This window comes from Trachemys scripta, chromosome 3 (assembly GCF_013100865.1).
Source record: "Trachemys scripta elegans isolate TJP31775 chromosome 3, CAS_Tse_1.0, whole genome shotgun sequence".
Classification (NCBI taxonomy): domain Eukaryota; kingdom Metazoa; phylum Chordata; order Testudines; family Emydidae; genus Trachemys; species Trachemys scripta.
Window position 1 is genome coordinate 132120054 of NC_048300.1, and position 17569 is coordinate 132137622.

A 17569-nucleotide genomic window follows, 5' to 3' on the forward strand; every position below is an offset into this window, starting at 1 on the left:
TGATGTTCTGAAGGATGTTCTGAGTTAGGCTCAAGATCAGCAACATCAAACAGGCTCAGGCCCACTCATTTCCCTCCTTCTCTATTTTCTTTCACACTGTGTCTGCTGCCTTTTCAGTTTCAGCTTTATTGCAGCTGTTGCTAGTAAACACTCTCTTTCAGAGCAGGGGGGAAAAAGGGTCTGTGATCTTCACAAAGACAGAGTATGAAAGTGATGTTATCATCTTAGTACATAAGACTGAAAATGCAACTGACCACCACCAAAACCGTGAAACTGACTATACACAAAGTGCCACCAAATGTACAAGGTAAACCAACTGACAAAAAAGACGACGACAACATATTGTATCTGAGAGAGATTTCAGTGGTTACTTGTAACAACAATAGTTGTGTAAATTTTCAAGATGAAGGGGTCTGACCTTTTAAACGATCATCTCTACAGAGATATCCATTCATTTCTGTTGTATATTACATATGCCTATTTCAGAAAAATGATATAAATGCAACATTAAGATGGCGTAGTTCAACATTTTAACACATCACATAATAGAAAAACAAAGTTTGTACAGCAATGTTAAAGTAGCCACAAGACATTTATGGAGTGTTTTCAATTCCTGTTTACATTTCTTTAACTCCAAAGTGAGTTGGGCCGTCCTGGGAATCCCACATGTAGCTGGCACAAAACCTTCTCAGTTGGGAGGTTTCACATAACAGAGGCAAGGTTAGCATTACTTTGCACAAGGAAAATCCTGTGGGATCAAAGTGAGTGCTACAGCAGAGGCCACCTCTTCCATTGCCTGCCCCTTCTCATACTCACAGTCCCAGGCTCTGGAAATCCCCAAACCCAAAGAGTGTTTCTGGAGGTTTAAAGACCTTAAAGATTTTACAAAACTTGGAGAGTCTCCCTCTTCTCGGAGGATACATCATGTGGGATGATTTGGTCCCTACTCTTTACCCTGGCAAGTATTATTTATGGACCTTAAATACGTTTTTTTACTATTTTTTACTCCTGTGGCCTGGCAGAGTGAACACAGTGACGGGAGTGAGCTGAATCCTATTTTGGCACATTTAGCATCAACAATCTTGTTAGCTGACTTCCAGTTACAGCATCTTTATTACTAGTGTCAGAGCCAGAGAGAACAAATTTTGACTTTCAGATCCCAGGCTGACTTTACAGGGTTGGCAGTTAGGAAAAAAAAACATTTACCACCTATAAAATGAAGAATTTGATAGAAGCCTCTGAAGAGTCAATAAATATGGAATGCCATAAAACCATATTCTCAGTCACTTTGTAGAATATAACCACAATTGAGGTGCAGAATGTCTGGGGAATTTTGCTCCTCTGTGAGGCACAGTAGGAGCGTCTGTGCCTGACAGACAGGGCAAAATGAATCTGAGATGTTACAAATGAGTGTGGGGACTTATTAAGATCAGTTTTAAAATATGCCACATGCTCTGAAATGATTTTTCAGTTGCTTATATCTTATTTTGCATCTTTTCAGTTAACAGTGCAGCAAAGGCCCTAGTACTCATTGGCAATTTACATGCAAAACTTAAAATTTCAGTTGTTTTTGCATGAATTGTGTCTTAAAAATATGGTTTCAAGTATTTATTTATTTATTAGAATTTTTTCCCCCCTTCTTGGAAATAAAAAATAACTGAAGAAAGTTTCCTTAATTTTTTGAGAGAAGAAATTACCTTTAAACTGAGATCATGGACAGAAAGTTTCATGTCAAGAAGAAAGATTCATCAGAAATTTATGAGTGTTTATAAAATAATATTTTGAGTCTTTACTACCAACTGATAGCACAATTTAATATCAAGGTTCCCTTACACTTCCCATTATAAGACCCCATTTCATTTGCTCATTTCCCCCCCTCCCCCACCTAGGCTGAATTTTTCCAGTCTCCCAGTTTTATATTTTCCTTAATTTCAGCCAAAACAGTTGTGTGTTACTGAGACTGATGCTAGGGAAAAATACATTGTTTTGCCAACGTTAAAAATTCTGGCAGCCATTTCTTTGAGACATTCTACCACCCCCATATTTTGAAGGAAGAATTTAAAATTTAGCAGGTGGGTGGGCCTTTGTGTCAGCACCTCACAAGGTTGGGCTGTGGGAGACCTATTGTGAAATAGCGAGTAAGGGCTTGAAGCTACATGGTGCTGAGTGCCATCAGCTCTCATTGAAGTTCATGGGTCATGAAGAAACTGAGCACCCATCAGGATCTGGCCCTAAAGGAATGAACAATAAAAAAGCAAGGATAATGAGTCACAAAATTCACTCTGTTAATTCATTTGGGTAACTATATATCTATTTAGGAACCTAAGTGGCCCCCACCACTGTGGTATCTGAGCACCTCACAGTCATTAATGGATTTTATCCTCACAACAGAAATTAGGCTAGGCATAACAGGTATACTTTTTAAAAAACTAGAGTTGGTTGAAAATGGGATTTCTTTCACAAACATTTGAGTGAAAAATTAGTCCCTTTTTGTCACAATTTTGATGAACTATTTTGTTGAAATTTCAGAATTTGGAATATTTCAACCATCTCTAAAACCCTTACCAATGTCTTGATACAATGGCAGGCTCGGACAGATTATATGTATTTTTAAAGAGGGTGGGACTAATACAACGTGACCCTCGTCATTACTCTGCTCATTTGTTTATATGTTTTAATCCCTTTTCTACAGCCTTCATTTGTTTGTTCGTCTATTGAGTCTGTAAATTCTGGTCAGGGGCTGGATAGTCTTATCTGTTTGTATAGCACATTGCCCAGTGGAACCCTGGTCCTTACCGGGGCCGCTGTGCACTGCCACAATACACATGGTAAATAATGATAATAATCTAATGTTCAGAGGAGCATGCACCACATATTTATATACATACACCCCAATCCAGTAATTAAACCTCCACTCAACTCCCTGAACAGATTGCTCCTGCTCCCAGCAGAAATAATTTGTGCAGGTATTGTGGAGGCTGGAGTGCCAGAACAGAAAACCACATTAATACTGCTTTTGAAGTGTGTACTGTGGGCCCAAGCCTCCTAGCCCTTCATACACAGAACTCCTTTTGAAGCCACTAGGAGTTTCGTGAATAAAGTGTTTTCAGGACTGAGACCTCATATGTATGTATTTGGGGTAGCTACAACACTTTCTTCACACTGGGCAGAAATGTTTAGATATTATAATGATGGGGATCTTATAAATACATAATTAGATTAGATAGGGTTCCAAGTAAATAAGGGGGAGATTTTCAAGGCACGAATAGTTGTTAGACACCTCACTTCCCCTAGTTACTTGGAAAATCTCCTCCTGAAATACTTTGTCCCATATTTTAGAAATTTAGTGAATAGCTTGTTACCACTGTCTCTCTGCTCCAAAGAACATATACAAATTATATACACACACAATATGTGGAGAGAATTCCATATGTTTTTCCCTTCTGCTTGAGACCTACCTACCTCCCTGTTCTTTGACGTCAACAGTTTGAATGTCATAACTGTTGTATGTATTGTAACCAAATGCAAAATGTGCCAATTTAGAAATACTTAGGTTCAGAGCAGACTTAGTTCTACAAAACAGAACAGAGGTGCACATCTTTCCACATCCAAGGCCACATGTACTCCACAGCAAGCTAGACCTAAATTCTGTGACAAGGTCCATAGGTTCTGCAACACTCTGCTGCAGCAGATGGGAAATTCTGCAGCAGCTTTACGCTTCATTCAAATTAATAAGCAAGGTTTTGAAATAATTAGATTGAAAACGGGGGACAGCCAGGGCTTTGGGCATCTGGGTGGCACAGGAGACAGTTTTGGATTGTGGGATAAACATATTAGCTGTCTGTTTCTGCTAAAATAATCTGTAATGAAATAGTTAATATTGATATTTAAATTGTCATCTTTAAATCTGACCATTAGAAACCCATTGAGATGAATGGGGACAGTTTACACATCACAGAGCTGTTGTTCCACATTGGTTGAAGACTGCAGACTGCATAGATTTACATTTTGTTCTGGTTTTCAAGTTTTCTTCACTACCAGGCTGGATAGAAATGTTTCTTTTTTAAGTAGAAGTTTACATTCTGGAACACAGATCTGATGCAAGAAATAGCGTTCCATGGCAAATTCTATTGCTATGGAATTTTGGACAGTACGTGGCACTGTCTAGGTCTATACATACTACAGATGATGGATTGTGATAAGACACTGACATTTACCTTTACTAATGCAGAGCCATGGAAAACGGTCACTATTGGCCTTTCTAGTTAAGAGTTTTCTCCTCTTCTTCTCTCCCATGAAATTAAATGTTTAAATGTAGACCACACATTGTTTAATATAGATTTACAAAGAAACTTCAAAACTGGACATTTATTTTTGGGGTCTCTATTTTTGCACTTACTTTTCAACATTTTGACCTTAGTATCTTGTCATTTTTATTTATAAAGCACTCCCTTTCCTTTAACCATTTACGGCGTTGCACAGTTAAAAAATAACAAACAGCAACAATTAAAGCCTCACAAAATACATTATATAATGCAAAGGCGCCAAATACACAAGGGTTTCAAGTTCAGATTCCAGACCATTTTGGTTCCAATCAAAATCCCTAAAACCAAATATCCCCAGATGTTAAGTATTTAAATCCTGATCGAGTTGTGTGTGGTTTGGGTTCATTTCTGCAACTCAATAAACAGACCACCATTTTCCCATGGTCTTCTCTATTAATCAGATTGTGAAAGCAGCATAAGATGTAGAAGGCTGTTTTTAATGTCTGTCTTATACTGGGCCCAACATTCTGTACTGTCCTGCATTTGTGTAACTGTTTCAAGGATGCAGTTGCCACTTATAATTTAATTTTTAATTTAAAATATGGAGATATCCCATCTCCTAGAACTGGAAGGGACCTTGAAAGGTCATCAAGTCCAGCCCCCTCCCTTCACTAGCAGGACCAAGTACTGATTTTGCCCCAGATCCCCAAGTGGCCCCCACAAGGATTGAACTCACAACCCTCCCCCCAGAGAGAATGATGAGAGAATGATTATTTTTCAGTAAATATTCTTGACAAAGATTCCGTTCCTGCTCAACCTTTGAAATCTCCTAATTGAATGTAATAATAATTTTGCTTCAAAAATACAAAAGAATATAGGATGCAAAGCTTAGTCATCGACTTCATAATGGAAAAAGTAAGAATTTATCTTTCTGTTTTAACCAGTTTAGTGTAAATAAATGAAACAGGGGACAACTAACAAACATCTGATACTTCAGAGATGAAATTTGACTCCAACTCATTCATTAGCTTCATCAGGCCCACATTGCCTTCAAGTTCCTAGGTTTACAAATGATTTATAGTAACTATTTTCGTAGCTTTGTAGCTTTTCCATACTGGTAAAGACTGTAAAACCAAAGTCCTTCCATTTTTCAGAAATATCTTTGCTACAATGTCCAATAACAACTGGAAAAATTATTTATATCAAAAGAAACTTAAATAAAATGTCCCTCTGTTTCTTTACAGGAGGTAAAAAGCTCCATAGATCTAGTACTTGTATTCCTGTTCTCTCATATTACAGCAGTAAGTCTCCTCTTTCAGGTCACGTCTTCCACATAAAAGTGCTAAACTAATGCCGCTTAATGACAAATTAATGTCCATGAATAAAAAAATACACCTCTAATAGCATAGAGTAATTTGCCATTACAATATCATCATTGGACATGCCCCTGGTTTAATACGATGTATTTAATTCATAACTTAATGAGTGATATATAAAAAGAGAGAGATGAACCCTGCAATTACATTTATGTGAGTCTGTCACCTTATTTGTAAAACCTTAGAGTCATTTACATTCAAATTAGAACAAATGAGTGATTTCACAAAGTGCAGTGATAAATGACCATTACTGCACAAGACAGAACTGTATTTCCTGTGAAAACATTAACAGTTTCCTATTATTTGTTAAAAATTACAATGCATATTGCCCAGCGTTGTGTGAATAATGACTTTTTTACTGATTAGGTCAGAAGACTAATATGGAACAAAATAAATAATTTTTCTTTTCATTTTTTCTGATTTTTGCTTTAATTCATCCACTCGACAGTGATGGACTTACACTGCCACCTGCTGCCGAGAAGTGGGTACTGACAGCATCCGCTTGGATATATTTTAAAATAAATTCAGTCATTTACCATTTCGGGGTTTTTTTTTGTCATACAGCCAAGTGATTTTTCCTGGATGTACATTGTGAGATTGGCTGGTAAATATAGAGATATTATGTAATTATAAGTAACATGATTTGCATGTGTATGTGTAATTGCCCCTTTTGGTAAGGAGAATGTAACAGCTAAAGACATAGAGAAAATATGTACTGTGAAACCTTGGAGTTGGTCAGATGGTGATAAAAACAAAAAAGAATTGTATGTGATGACTCTAAACATTCAGGGCCTCAATTCAGTCCAGGTTTACACCCACATAAAGGCCCATGAAGGGTCCCAAAGGCAGAAATCCTCCAAGGGGTGGCTGTGGTTAGAAAGAGGATGTGGCAAGGGCAGTCAGGACTGCATTAATTCAGTGAATTTCCTCCTACCAAGTCAAAGGCAAAAACCAAAATTGTTCCTTCTTTCTGATGGAAACCTCTGAGGGAAGGCAGTGACAATAACATTGCCAGCCCTCCCATTTGGGACACAGGAGGCTTGACAATGCAAGGAAGAATAAATTGAATGTCCCTGCACCTCTCAGATGAACCTGAGTTACATCCTGGTGGATGGGGGTTAATGCTCTTGGGGTAGTTTGTCTACCACCATGAGCACCTCATGTAGGTAACTGGCAGTGCAGTAACACATCACAATAAGAACAGGACTCTGATCATATGGGTATGTCAGAGTCCTTTTTCTCACTGCTAGCAGTTGAAAAAGGGAAGAGGAAGTGAGATGAGTGGAAGGGGGGGACACAGTATCATCAGTCCTCCCTTAGTCTCCCAGTTTAAGTACTTAGCTGCATAGACAGAGACACAGCAGATCTTACTTCCTAATGCTGTCTTTGGGCTGCTTGTTCCTGCCCTGGTTCTGTTGGTAGCTCTTCCACTCAATAACTGATAGAACATGATACTCTTTCTAGAATTGCTGGTTCAGCACAGCAGCCACTGGCTGCATAATGGTGAAAACAAGGGAACTGTAAACTGGGTTGTTATTTTTTCCTGCATACATTTGATGTATTCTTGACATTGAAAAGGGTCACCCATTTCCTCCACTGGAGAAAGCTGGTGAGCTTAGCCTTTATGGTGATGGCTCTTTTATACAGCATCACTTTGTAATATATATGTATTTTTTAAAAACTCAGTCATACTAAGTAGGTCTTGGTTGCTTGGTGACCTTCAGATTTTTTTCCAGGAGTTTAATTTGCTCTATATGAAAAACCCAGAAGCTAAATTCCCACATGAGTTTGGGCTGCTAGCAATACAGAGGTGATGCTCTCAATCTCTGGTGTAAGAATTAATGTCTCTTTTTAGGAGTGTATCTTAGTGTAGGTTGGGAGTGTGCTATGGGCACAACTCCAGCTGGAGGGGGTGGGATAAGGAAGATTTAATACCTTATCAAACTCTGGCCCTGAATCACAAGATGAACAAAAAAAACCTCTTTTTTCATACACCAGCAGATTTCATTGTAGCCCTTTCCATTTGAAAAAAAAAAAATAGAAAATATATAATTTAAAACTATATAAATAAATGTAAATAGTTGAGAGTCAGTGGAAGGAAATGGACAGGTCACTTGTAAGATGCTCATATTCCATGATGACAAATTTGGTATAAACACCTAGAGAGACCAACGAGAGAGATAAACATTACATGCTCTTTCCTGGGGCTGGTCTAAACTGCCGTGGTAAATCAATCTAACTTACGCAAATTCAGTTACATGCATAACGTAACTGAAGTTGACGTAGTTAGATCCACCTACTGTGGTGGCTACACTGCGCTGTGTTGACGGGAGAGTGTCTCCCATCAACTTCCCTTACACTTCTCAGGGAGGTGAAGTACACAAATCAATGGGAGAGTGCTTTCCCATCGATTTAGCGGGTTTTCACCATACCCACTAAATCGACACTCACTGCATCAATTGCAGCAGTGCTGATCTACCAGTTAGTGTAAACATGCCCTTGGACAATTCCAAGCAGTTAAAACCAAAAGTAAGTTTTGGCATCAGGTTTTACCTTCTTAGAGGGGAATATATCAAAAATTCCAACACTCAAGGAAGCATGAATGGCAATCAGGGCCACCGCATGTGACTAGAACTTCTGCCCTTCCTGGATATAAAAAGAGCAGAAAACACTTGGAATCCCTACATATAAGGACTGTCAATACTTCCTCAGATGAGGAGAATGAACCACATGTGCTAAAACATGCAACAGTCCAAATTACTGTCCAATGTCTAACTTCTCTTCTCTACCAAGGTAATCAAAAGCTAGCAAAAAGTTCCAATGCCACCTGTTGCATGTTTTGCCAGTACTTTGATTGCCATCAGTCAGGCTTTAGCTTGGGTATGGTACAGAGACAGCATTTCTCTCCCAGTACATAGGCAAGATAAATATATCCATACTCATCCTGCTGATTACCAAATATTCCTGACCTGACTCCTAGGCGAATGGTAATACTGTGAAATGATTTCTATCATGTGCTTCCTCTGAGACTGAAACAAGGCCCGGATCTACAGAGTTCCACAAGGCTCTCTCCTCTTCCCTATATAATTCAGCATCTATATGAAGCCACTGGGAGAGCTAGTGAGACAGCATAGGCTCAAGGTCCACAGTATGGAGAAGTCACCTAGCTCTACATCCCCAATGTGTCATTTCTCAGCCTTATAAATGCCTGGCTGAAATCAGCGCCTGGCTGATGAGCAGTTGGCTAAAGCTGAACCGAGGCAGAGTGGGCTGATACTGTTAAGAAGAGCTGAAGAACTTGTCTTCTCAATAAGCATTCCCCATCATTAAGGACATATGCCCTCACATTGTTCAAACAGTTCGCAGCTTGGAAGTTCTCTTGAGCTCCTCACTCCTATTAGAGGCCTAAATAGTCATGGCAGAAAAAAACACCAACTTCCATCTACAACTGGCCACAAGACTGAACCCCATCTTCTCAGACATAGACCTAGCCACAGTGAGCATTTGTGGCCTCCAGACTTTATTATTGCAGTTTATATCTAAGAATGAAGCCATACACCTGATGAGCTAATAAACAGATGCAAAACGCAGTGACCCATCAGCTTAGCCATAAACTGAGCACATCACCCAATACTCTATTCTCTGCAGTGAATTCCCATTGAATACAGAGTCCAGTTTAAGGTCTGTGTCCAGATATTCAAAGCCCTCTGTGATATTTCCCTTAGCTACTCCAAAGCTATGGCCTCCTATTTCAGCTATTTTCCACTGGGACCATGAAGGCTGGGATTTTAAAGAAACCTTCAAGATTTAGCACACCAAGTGCCATTGAATTTCCTTGGGAAATCCCAGCCAAAACTGTCAATCAGTTTGGGCTGGGTAAAACACAAAGATTTGTGAGTCCAAAAGACAGAAATCTCACAGGATTGGGATCTAGATTATGGAGAGCATTCCCACAAGAGATAAAAGTGAGCATGGACTTCACCACCTTCAGGTCTAAATACAAAAAATTCATCTCCAACTTAACTTTCCCTCAGTAATTTGTGATTTCTCACACACAGAAGCAACAATAAAAACTATAAACTAATTAGACTATTTCTTCTGAAGGCTGGGATGGCTGAGAGAGATTTCTATTGTTATTTCAATTTTTAAATAGAATCATAGAATATCAGGGTTGAAAGGGACCTCAGGATGTCATCTAGTCCAATCCCCCGCTCAAAGCAGGACCAATCCCCAGACAGATTTTTACCCCAGTTCCCTGAATGGCCCCCTCAAGGATTGAATTCACAACCCTGGGTTTAGAAGGCCAATGCTCAAACCACTGAGCTATCCCTCCCCTCCATACTTAGTAAGCAATCAGATATTACAATGATGGGGATCGCAAGCACCTAGATAGATTAGACAAATAGAACTGTGTTCTGGAAAGAAAAGAAAAAGGTGTAGGGCGCTGGCAGAGAAAGGTCTATTGAAGGGGAAGCTGAGGCAGTGCAATATACAAACACTGATGAGTAGAGGAATTTTTAAACTAAGAGCTGGGTGAAAGCCTACAGGTGTGGAGGAGCACATGATTCAGACAGACACATCCCTTACTCTATATCCCAGCAAAGAGGAGAGGACAGAAGTTGATAAAGTTCAGGTAGAAACTGAAGAGAAACAGTCAAACAAAAAAGAGTCCCATTCAGTTACATCACATGAAGGCAGGCAATTAAATATTGACAAATTTTATAAGTGCTTATATACAAATGCTAGAAGTCTAAATACTAAGATTGGTGAATTTGAGTGTCTGATATTAAATGAAGATATTGATATAATAAGCATCACAGAAACTTGGTGGAATTATGATAATCAATGGGACACAATAATACCAGGGTACAAAATATATAGGAATGAGAGAGTAGGTCGTGCTGGTGGGGGAGTGGGACTATCTGTGAAAGAAAGCATAGAGTGAAATGCAAAGTAATGCACGTTGGAAAACATAATTCCAAATACATACACAAAATGATGGGGGTCTAAATTAGCTGTTAGCTCTCAAGAAAGAGATCTTGGAGTCATCATGGATAGGTCTCTGAAAACATCTGCTCAGTGTGCAGTGGCAGTCAAAATAGCTAACAGAGTATTAGGATAGAAAATGCCCTGACATAAATGCATAATGCCACTATATAAATCATAATGCCACTCCCACCCCTTGAATACTGCATGCAGTTCTTGTTGCCCCATCTCAAAAAATATATTTAGAATTCTAAAAGGTACAGATCAGGGCAACAAAAATGATCAGGGGTATGGAACAGCTTCCATATGAGGAGAGATTCAAAAGACTAGGACTGTTCAGTTTAGAAAGAGATAACTAAGGGGCGAAATGGTAGAGGTCTACAAAATCATGAATGGTGTCGAGAAAGTGACTAGGGAAGTGTTATTTACCCCTTAACAAACACAAGAACCAGGGGTCACCCAATGAAATTAATAGACAGCAGGTTTAAGACTAACATAAGGAAGTACTTCTTCACACCACACAGTCAACTTGTGGAACTCACTGTCAGGAGATGTTATGAAAGCCAAAAGTATAACTGGGGTCAAAAAGAATTAGATAAGTTCATGGAAGACAGGTCCATCACTGGCTATTAGCCAATATGGTCGGGGACACAACCCCATGCGCTGGGTGTCCCTAAACCTCTGACTGCTATGACAGGGGATGGATCATTAGATTAGCTGCTTTGTTCTGTTCATTCCCTCTGAAACATCTGGCACTGGCCACAGTCAGAAGACAGGATACTGGGCTAGATGGACCATTGGTTAGACCTAGTATGGCCATTCTTATGTTCTTATCTTATCTATGCAAAAGTCAAGAGAACATGGAATTCTGGCCTTAAAACAAGGAACTTCCTTCATTTTTGACTGAATACTTTTGTTCCCATGTTAGGCAAAAATATAAACTTTATCATTTAAAACTATGTTCCATTTAGACTTCTAAACTTAATTCATACTTCTTTCACAATCAGTTGTTGATCTTAAATTAACAAAGATTTTTCCAGATAAAAACATGGAATCCACGGTAGGAGTAAAAGAATTTGGTGGTAATATGTGAAACATAGAAATAGAAAAGTTCATTCAGTGAACCAGAAATATCATATAGCTTGATTCCACAGTGTTACCAGAAATTTCTAAGATATGTCCATTACATAATTTTGAAGAACTGTCCCAGGGTCTTAAGTTTATTTTGTTTCATATAACATTATCTTTAATCAGAAATTCGTATTAGTGATTTCATACTCTTGACTTGTGTTTGTGATTCAAGCAATTTGTTATAGAAATCTTCGTGAGATTTATCAACAGATTCAATAACTTGTTCTAAGTTAGTCATTCTAAGAGAACTGGCATCTACACTGGAGTCAAATGAATTGAATATATCTTGCAGAAAACTAATTGCAGTGAACTTGGGGCCAAATTCTCCTCTCACTCACATTGGTCTTACACTGGTTTATTTCCACTGAGCGTTATGGAATTTCTGCTGATTTGTATTAGAGTAAGTGAAAAGAGAATCAGAATAACATTTTTCTTTGTATCTCCAAAGAAAATTTGCTTCTATTTGGAGAAAACAATGGCCCAGTCTAATTCCCACTGAAATCAACAGAGACTCCCATTGACATCTATGGGAGTTCAATTGGGCTCATATTCAGGTGGAAGGAATGGAGTCAGACAGTTAATCTTGAATGCCCGTGTTGGCAAAAATTTAAGAATATCCAGGGAGAAACAAGGAAAGCTATTATTAAAAACACCCTCAAGAAGGTTGTGCTACACCCAACCCAAAAATTAAGAAAATCCTAATAACCAAAAACTCTGCATCAGCATCACACAACAATAATAAACTAGATACGTTCAATATAATGTATTTCCTTATGCTATGCTGAGCTAAAGCTCAATATCTCAACAATTCAAAAAAAAAAGAAAAAAAAAAGAAAAAAAAGAAATCCAATGCCATGGTAAACCGAGAATTATGCAGCACCCAGGGATCCGACAGCAACATTAGAAAAAGACAAGTGTGGGAAGGGATTATTCCACTCCCCATCCCTTACCATTTGCATCATACTGAGTGGAGTCACACCTGGAGATACTTCCTGGGTCCCACCGGCAGCAGTTTTTAAGGTGGCCTGGTTAACTAAGGCTCACATTTTTAAAGATATTTACGTGCTGCTATGCATTGCAAAGCCTAACTGATTCAGGAGCCTAAACCTCATTTTCAAAAGAGATTTAGGCATGTAGGAGCCTGAATCCCATTGACTATCAATGAGCTTTTGGTTCCTAAGTGCCTAAATCACCTTTGAAAATCAGACGTAGGCTCCTAAATCAGTTAGGGATTGCAATGCTGATTGTAGCAACTCCTAAAAATCTAGGCCTTTTTCTTAGGCTAGGTCTACACTACCCGCCTGAATCAGCGGGTAGAAATCGACCTCTCGGGGATCGATTTATTGCGTCCCGTCGGGACGCGACAATCGATCCCCGAATCGACACTCTTACTCCACCAGCGGAGGTGGGAGTAAACGCCGTCGACAGGAAGCCGCAGAGGTCGATTTTGCCGCCGTCCCTACAGCAGGGTAAGTCGGCTGCGATACGTCGAATTCAGCTACGCTATTCGTGTAGCTGAATTTGCGTATCTTAAATCGAACCCCCCCCCCCCCCCCCCGTAAGGAAGACCTGCCCTTAGTCCTTTATACTATCACCAAAAAAAATTATTTATTTTTTTAAATTAATCAGTGTCATGTGGACTTTAAATAGGCATCTGATAGCTTTGATTTGGACAGTGGGAATTCTCTCTACACTGTTATAAAATGTATTTTGTCAATGTCTAGAAAGAGGTTTTAATATTAGACGTGACACTTGCAGATAGCTTTATATGAATGGACCCTACCCTGCAAAGGAATTAATGCAGGTGAATTCTGACGCGGATTTAGTGGTATAAATCTTCCTGTACAGATCCCTTGGCAGAACCTAAATTTAGTAAATAAACATAATAAACCAAGGGCCAAATACTGAGTAAGTATGAACTGGTGTAGCTACATTGATTTCTATGCAGCTGTGCTGATTTACACCAGCTGAGCCTGACCAAAATTACTGAATAGAAATATATCAGCGCTGTCAGAATTTTTTCCTAAGCCTTTACAAACTTTGAGCCTGATTCATGAAAATCATGATTTTACACTGTTTGTAAAAGAGGTGTAAGTGAGGGTAACTCCAACTACTCTTGATTAATATAAGTGCAACTAACTGCTTGATCCTACGACGACTCTAGTCAGAGGAAAGACTCCCTTTGACTTCAGTGGGATCTGGAGAGAATAATTTGCCTGTTGGTTCCAGTCTGGCAGTCCTTGCTCAGTGGGATTTTTGCAATATCGGGTTCATCATTATTATTCATTTGACAGGCTACTTGAATGGACGTCTTCAGATTGTTTTTTGGGTGAGCACAGCAATATAGCACTGAATCCTTTGTGTTACACATCAAGGACCTAACCCAAAGCCCATTGAAACCAATGGGAGTCTTTCCATTGACTGCAATGGACAATGAATTGGTTGTATGCGAGAAATATTAAGATGGTGCAGCGGGAAAAGCAACTAAGTAGAGGGACTAAGGTAAAGTAGAGTGTGGGCTCCATGCTGAACCACCCCAGCCCCTTTCTTTACACTGTCTGATTAACTGCCGTTCCTGTTACACACCCCTTTCATTCTCTAAGAATAATGTACAGTCATTCTGTACACTCACCGAATGCCAGACTGTTGAAAATTTCACTATTTTACCATTTACTTTGGTTTTCTGATTGACTTACACTTCATAGACAAATTAACACCACCATATATTATAAGCCATTGACCCTGTCTCAAAGTGTCTGATTGTGGATAAAATATAAAAACACTATAAAGAAAGGGGGGAAAAAAATCAAGTGAAATTGCTGCTTTTAACAGTGTATGCCATTGCGACATTGGTGATTTAAAGCTGCTGCTTTTGCTACCATCAAAATCTGTTTCATTTAGCCAATCCAAATAAACAAACATCTATTTTGTTGCCTCACAACATTGGTACCATTATTAATACTAAAAGAGTGCATGGGGTTAGTCAGTAATGGGGCCGCATTGTGCTAGGCATTGTACAAACAGTGATAGTTCCTACCCCAAAGAGCTTACAATCTATATCTAGATATCTATGGTACTTATATGAAGTAAGAAAGTGCTATTATCCCCATTTTACAGAGGAAGAACTGAGACATAGAGAGAGTAAATGACTTGCAGTAGGTCACATAGGAAGTCCGTGGCAGAACATGGACTTGAACCCAAGTCTTCCAAGACCTAGGCTAGCACCCTAACCACCGGACCATCCTCTCTCTCTAAAGTTAAATAGACAAGACAGACAAACGGTGGATGCGGAGAAAGAGGTTCAATGTCTAGCCCAAACTCACAGAAGATCTGTGGTACAGCCAGGATTCAGGTCTCTTGACTTCCAGTCTAGAACCTTACTAGACCACGCTGACCACAAACTGAACTAGTATTATCCTAGTTCCGTAACATTTCCTATACGTAACTCAAAATTATGGGATTTAACCTTGGAAATAAGGTCTGCAGTCAAAGGGAAATGGTCAGTTAATTAGGTATAGGAGCCTTACCTGGATGAGATAGTGAGAACATAAACTGAGGAGCTCCAACAGCTGCAGGTGACTACCAGCTGCTAGCACATCCTGGATTACTCCTGGCTCCAACAGAATCTATATGTAAAAAGAAAAAAAATGAATATCTGTTGTAAAGAACTATCCTAAGAATGGGGAAAATATGGAAAGAAAGGAAGCCAACATTTTAGGACTTTCTAACTTTAAACTCTGAAGGCAAAGCCACACAAACACCTTAAAACGAACACCCATCAAAATCCTCAGGCCAGCCTTTCTCAGAGCAGTGTGATCATTGTGAACAGAAGTCAGTTACATTAAGGGAGCAGAAAGCGGTTTGCCAACCGCACACAAAAATGCTAAGGCAGCTCTGCCAGTTAGAATTCTTGGCCTTTCCTGAACCTAGGACTAAGCTGGTTGCTCAGTCAGGTGCTGCTTTGCAGATGCGACTGCCATTGCCACATGTGCAACAGTGGTTTCAAGAGGGAATTCCATCTTGTGTCTTCCACCAGGCTTATTAGGAGTGTCTGGTGAAAGCATCATCGCTGCACCTCTCCCTGATATTGATCATTCCAGCAGTGAATGAAGAAGAAGGGACAGGGCCAAGGTGCTGCTGCTGCACTCGGTGAAAGTCCTCCAGCCACTCTCCTCATCACTGACTGCCTGTAGAGTATGAACAGCCAGTAGGAGAAAACCTGGAGATGTTGCTCCCCCATCCACCATCGCCATCATCTCCCCACTCTTCTACCCAGACCCTTCACACCAGATAGGAAAGGCTGCCAGCAGCCAGGGCATACACACCCACCTCAAGAATCAAAGGGGACCCATTCCCCAACCACAAACTAGCCCAGCATTAGAGGGATTCACCCAACCAACTAGTCAGAGGTTTCAGGAAACCCACCTGAGAGCCCTGCTGCTGCTGCAATGCAGAACAACTTCCAGATAGACTAGCCATCTAGAGGATTCTTCATGTGGTGCTAGTGAAGGGGAAATATGGTGGAAAGAGAGGAGTGGAGATAAAAGGATTAATAGATGTGTACTGGCATGATTGACAGGGCTCTTGGGGGTGGATGTGGGGAGAAGAGCATGGAATTAGTGGATGGGAGTTGGTGAGTACTTTACTTAGGGGGATATCATGTGTAATCACCAGCTGCTCTGGAAATCTTTTGAAGGGGCCCTTTATTAAAATTTTGGCAGTGTATTGATGAGAATTTGTGCCTTCCTAGTGTATTCAGGGAAATTTTAGGCAGCAAATTTCATTTTTGTTTGTTTATAATTGAAAAATTACGGGAAAAAAAAATCACACCCAGCTAAAATATACCTGTTCTAAGCTTTACTGAATTCAGATGCAGAAAACTACATATAATACAATTTATTTTTGCAAAACCTTGTCCTTACAGAAGTACTACAGAAGACTCCACTATCAAGTGCTATAATAAACTATGTGCTACGGATTGCAATATACCCAATCAGTATGTACAATATACTTTGTGTCTCCTTGCATAAGACTGTTCATTGTAAGTTTTACTTCTGACATTTCTTATTAAACATGGCTAAGAAAAACAGTGGTTAATTTGGATCTAAAGAAAGCTAACTGTGGTTACAATATGTTATTTTTCTAAATTATAGAATTGCACATAAACTTAGTTTAATCATAGCTATGGATGACTAAAGCCAATAGAATGAACAGGTTATATTCCATAATTAAACATAGCAATCAATATTTATTTAGAGTTTTTTATACCTACACATGGAGACCCATTCCATTCTCTGTATATCCCTTCCAATATTTAAAACATAATAATCAATAAGTACACAATGAACTATTATAAGCCATTACCCACCTCCAAACAATTGTAATTCAACCCCAACACATTACCATAATAAACAAATCCACCCCCATTCCATCCCCTCCTCAGATACCTGCCAAAATAAATTAAAAAACAGGAACACTTTGCAAGGTAAGCAGAATGTTACAAATCCAGCATACCTAGAACTCATATAGCATTCATTTTCAAAGCACTTTAAACACATTATCAAATTCTTAGTATTGTCTCCATTTTATGAATAGGGAAATGGAAGCACAGAGTCAAAGTGCCACTGAGGGAGTGTCAGAAAAGGGATGAGAAACTGTCAAGGCTGGATCCCCACTTTGAACTTTAGGGTACAAATGTAGGGGCCTGCATGAAAACTTCTAAGCTTAACTACCAGCTTAGCTCTGGTTCCGCTGCCACCATTTCCCAATTTTTCCCTCCCTGGGAAGCCTTGAAAAACCTTCACCAATTCC

At 39.4% G+C, this 17569-nt stretch overlaps 1 protein-coding gene across 7 annotated transcripts in view; it reads right to left on the reverse strand.

Annotated features, from left to right (window-relative positions):
* The window catches only part of KLHL32 (kelch like family member 32), a 194407-nt gene that overhangs the window by 69119 nt on the left and 107719 nt on the right, over nt 1-17569 (reverse strand). For all 7 annotated transcript variants that reach the window (XR_004645182.1, XR_004645181.1, XM_034766004.1 and 4 more), the window contains exon 5: nt 15286-15384. Coding sequence is in view for 5 of the 7 variants with exons in the window: in XM_034766004.1 (XP_034621895.1) it covers nt 15286-15384 (99 nt within the window). In the remaining 2 variants the exon portion in view is untranslated. The remainder of the gene's footprint in view (nt 1-15285; nt 15385-17569) is intronic.